This window comes from Chiloscyllium plagiosum, chromosome 27 (genome assembly GCF_004010195.1).
Source record: "Chiloscyllium plagiosum isolate BGI_BamShark_2017 chromosome 27, ASM401019v2, whole genome shotgun sequence".
Taxonomy (NCBI): domain Eukaryota; kingdom Metazoa; phylum Chordata; class Chondrichthyes; order Orectolobiformes; family Hemiscylliidae; genus Chiloscyllium; species Chiloscyllium plagiosum.
Window position 1 is genome coordinate 41,480,679 of NC_057736.1, and position 4,489 is coordinate 41,485,167.

A 4,489-nucleotide genomic window follows, 5' to 3' on the forward strand; every position below is an offset into this window, starting at 1 on the left:
GAAGTTTTGGAGGAGGTGGAGGGCGTGGGTGGTGTCACGAACGTATGTGGGAGTTCCTGGACTAGGGGGGGATAGGACAGTGTCGAGGTAGGTAGGGGTGAGTTCAGTGGGGCAGGAGCATGCTGAGACAATGGGTCGGCCAGGGTGGTCAGGCTTGTGGATCTTGGGAAGGAGGTAGAACCAGGCAGTGCGGGCTTCCCGGACTATGATGTTGGAAGCTGTGGGTGGGAGATCTCCTGAGGTGATGAGGTTCTGTATGGTCTGGGAGATGATGGTTTGGTGATGGGTGGGGTCATGGTCGAGTGGGCAGTAGGAAGAGGTGTCCTCGAGTTGGCGTTTGGCTTCGGCGGTGTAGAGGTCAGTGCGCCAGACTACCACTGCGCCCCCTTTATCTGCTGGCTTGGTGGTGAGGTCGAGATTGGAGCAGAGAGATTGGAGGGCTCCAACCTCTCACCCTCACAACACGCAGCCCTTCAATCCCTCTGCTCCAATCTCTGTCAAGTTGCTAAAGAATCGGTATGTTTCAATAAGGACACCTCTCATTTTTCTTAATTCCAAGGAGGACAAACCTACTCAACCACTCTTCACAAGACAATCCCTCCACACCTAGAATAAACTTAGAGAGTCTTCTCTGGACTCCTTCCAATGCCAGTGTATCTTTAACACCTTCTGAGCATTGTGGGGAAATGTGAGTTTCTGCACTTTAGCAGAAAGAACAGTGGGATAGAGGAGCTGAATGTTATTTAAATGGAAAAGGGCTGCCGAAAGCTGCAGCACAGAGGGATTTGGAAGTCTTTGTGCATAAATCACCAAAAGCTACAGAGTGCAGCATTCCTTAGAATCAAGGGGACCAAGGTCCCCTTGGTCCTTAGGGGGCCAAAACTGTTCACAATATTGCAAGTGTGGCCTAACTAGTGCCTTGAATAGTTTTGGCAAGACTTCCATATTTTGAATTCCATTATCTTTGAAATAAAAGCAAACATTCCATTTGTCTTCCCCATCAACTACTGAACTTGCATGCTATAGCCTTTTGTGACTTATGCACATGGACTTACAAATCCTTCTGTGCTGCAGAATTCTGTAGCCTTTTTCCATTTAAATAATATTCAGCTCTTCTATTCCTCTGTTCTTCCTGCCAAAGCATAAAAGCTCACACTTCCCCACAATGACTTTTTGTCATAAGATGTTAAAAAACACATGCAGCCAGAAAGGGCTTAAGAAATACTTCAGGCTCTCCAAATATTATTTCAGGAAGGATATATTTACATTGGAAAGACTGTAGTGTATTCAGAAAGCAGAAATTGCTGAAAAGATTCAGGAGGTCTGGCAGCATCTGTGGAGAGAAAGCAAAGTTAATGTTTCAGGTTCAGTGACCCTTCTTCAGAACTCTAATGAACAGTGAAAATCTGGCATTTCTGTCAGAAAGATGCCATACATTTGATGTTAATTGAAAATGTTAACAGTGATATATCTTTATTCAATAAGAGTAGTAAGGAAGTTAAATTCAACTAAAATACATATTGAGGCATTCATAAGGGCATTGGTTGATTATTTGGATAGAAATGGCGTTCAAAGCTATGGGAAAAGGCAGAAAAATCATATTCGGTAATAGAATCGGTACAGGCACAATGGGCCAAATGGCTTCATTTGACACCATAACAATTCTGTGATTCTGAGATGGGCTTGATCTAATTTAAGGCAGAACAGGTTTAAGAGGCTGAATGGCCTGCTGCCATTGCTTGTTTTTGTGCTTCGCTGTTACCTCGGTATTCCAATGTTGCTTTCATTCTTTCCTGCTTCCAGCTTATAGCATCCCTCAAATGTTGGCCCCTTGCATGTCCTGATTTCTATCGAACTGCCATTGATGGCCATATCTTCAGCTGCCTCTACCGGTACTTCTGAAATGACCAGAAACCTCTCTCCCCTGCATTAAGATGCTCCATAAAGTGACGTATTTTGGTCTGCACTATGAAGCTTTTTGTCACTATCCTTATGTAGGCCAACCATAGAATCCGAGAATTATGGCACAGCATTGAGGCCGTTTGGCCCACTGAGTCTATGCCAGCTCCCAATTTTAACTGATAACACACCTACTAAGCACCTCGATATATTTTACCATAGTAAGGGTGACATGTAAATGCAGATTCCTTTTCAGTAACTGCACGTATCTCAGCTTGGCTAATGGCAGCGCCTCCTCAAGAATGATTGATAGACAAAACCATGTGTGACTCAGTCTTCCCAGCTTTTTATTGCCATTCACATTTGAGACTAATCTGCACTTTTGACGTTTTGCTGTTAAATGCGTTGGCACAGCTCTCCTCTCGGCTGTGTCTTCATGCTGTCACAGCCTGTTTTAAAGTCTAAACATGTTTCCTTTTTTAAACTCCTGTTTTATCGAATGGCTGGCGATTTGATATACCTGCTTCAGCAGGAGGGCACGGTTTATGATATCAGGGGTGACTGGATTGGTTGGAGCTGTGCACTATTATAGATTTGCTCACAGTGCAAATGGTTGGCTGGCTCTGAACTGCCTGTCTAGTGTGTGTATGTTTGCGCTTTGCAACTACCTGGGAGAAGGAAGCAATTGTAGCAGGAGGGAAGGGGAGGACCTTTTCAAAGAGAGGAAATGTGATCGGATTCATTCGACGAAAAATCTGCGACCTTTCAGCTTCTTCAGAATGCGGGGGTCAGTGACAGCAGTCTGAATGGAAAGACTGTTAAAGATCTGACTGAGCTCTAGACTCAACCTAATATAGCTGGCGGGACACTGCAATGGTAGGTACAGCGAAACTATTTCACCTTGCATCGAGCTGTGTGGGAGGGGGGAATTTGACTGGTCTGTAAATATCACAGCCGTCTCTAAATTCGGCATGATTTATTTATAAAGTGCAAGTTTTTCGAGCTCACAGGAGTAATTGGAAATAGTGACTTTCTGGTCTAGCGTTGATCAAAGCCATGTGTGTTGAATTTTGTCAACGAAGTGATTCGATTTCAATTATAAGGTCAAGAAAGTTTACGGTACTTTGCTTAAAAAAGGGGAGCGGGGGGCACTGGGGTGTAAATACAAACATAGGAATTGCTGGAAAAACTCAGCAGGTCTGACAGCGTCTGTGGAGTGAAACCAGAGTTAACGTTTCGGGTAAAGTAATCCTTCCTCAGGATTGGGTGTATGTGGATTCGGAAAAGTAATATTGTGAATGGGCTCTCCCTGTTCCTCTGAAAGATATTTTTCTTTGACAAGGTGTCGAGAATTCGCCTTCATCTTAAAAAAAGTTTTACAAATATAAAATAACTTCGCTGTAGTTGTTTATCAGAAGTCGAGAAGTGGCACTTGCAAAGGCACATATTAACGCTCAACCAGCAATGTCTGTGATCAGGGCAATAAAAATTAAATGATGCTGGATTAAAGGTCCTGACTTTGATTTAAAGCAGAGCGGCAAGCTGATAGGATAACGCTTCGAAACTTCCAAAGTTCTTCTGGTGCAGTCGAATCTTTCTTTGGACCCCAACAATATCTGTTGCAACTGTGTGTCCAAAGCAGTAAAAGGTGCAAATCACTCGGTCAACATTCAGCTCCACTGAAGCCAATGCTGTGAAATGACATCTCCCCCAATTGCTGAAGCAAACTGCCTATACCATCAGGATAGCCCCAGTTGGGTTAGATACGAAGGTTTGAAATTTATACCAAAAAAAACCCCTAAAATGTTGCATGCTTTAGATGAATAAAAGGCTTTATGGAATAAATGCAAACGGTTGTGGTTCAAGCAGCGACGTAATGTTGTGAATGCACTGAACAACTCCTTTGCCAGCACAGACGTGCTCTCTGCATTCTCTTCCAGGGAGGCCGCGTGCCCACAGCCCCTGCGCCGCCTCTGATTGGTCGACAGTGTTGTCAATCCGGGTGATGGACAGCACCAGGGTGAGCGGGCTGCCAGACTAGCCCCGCCCCAGCACCGAGTGCCTGGTTGCGATTGGCCGAGCTCTGGCTTCCTACCTGTCCATCAAGGCGGGGGAGACGAGCGACGGGCCGTGCATCATTTCCGTTTTCAGGTGGTCTTCCCCGCCCTACTCTCCCGTCTCTGGCCTGGGCAAAGGCGAGGCTCCCGGGGCGGGATGGAGATCGCGGCCGCGGTGCTCGGTGTCGCCTCGTCCCGCTGGCTTCGGGCTCCCCGACGATGGTTTCCACCATCCACTGCAGCCGGCGGTAAATAGGAATCTCTGTACCATCCGCACCCCCCACACCACCCCCTCCCCCTCCCCCTCCCCGCCGCCAGCGTTTGCACCGGGTTTTCGTTGCGGACCAGAGAGAGAACACAGAACGCCCGCCCCGCAGTCCCGGGGAGGCTGGTGCGGCGCAACGCAGGCGATCCCCTGGCGATGACAGGCGGACAGTGGCTTTAGTGGAGTCGGTGCCGAGGGCCAGCACACGGGGTGAGTGAGCGACTTGGAGAGGACCGCGGGGTCCGGGGGGGGAGACTGCCTCCCCCCA

At 47.2% G+C, this 4,489-nt stretch overlaps 1 protein-coding gene across 2 annotated transcripts in view; it reads left to right on the forward strand.

Annotated features, from left to right (window-relative positions):
- Positions 1-2,415: 2,415 nt before the first annotated feature.
- stk40 (serine/threonine kinase 40) overlaps positions 2,416-4,489 on the forward strand; it is a 78,604-nt gene continuing 76,530 nt past the window's right edge. The window contains exon 1 of one of the 2 annotated variants that reach the window (XM_043717907.1): positions 2,416-2,775. In XM_043717907.1, the coding sequence (XP_043573842.1) occupies positions 2,773-2,775 (3 nt within the window). In that variant the 5' untranslated portion in view covers positions 2,416-2,772. Of the gene's footprint in view, positions 2,776-4,000; positions 4,432-4,489 lie in introns of those variants that run through there. The other variant, XM_043717909.1, reaches the window with a different exon arrangement.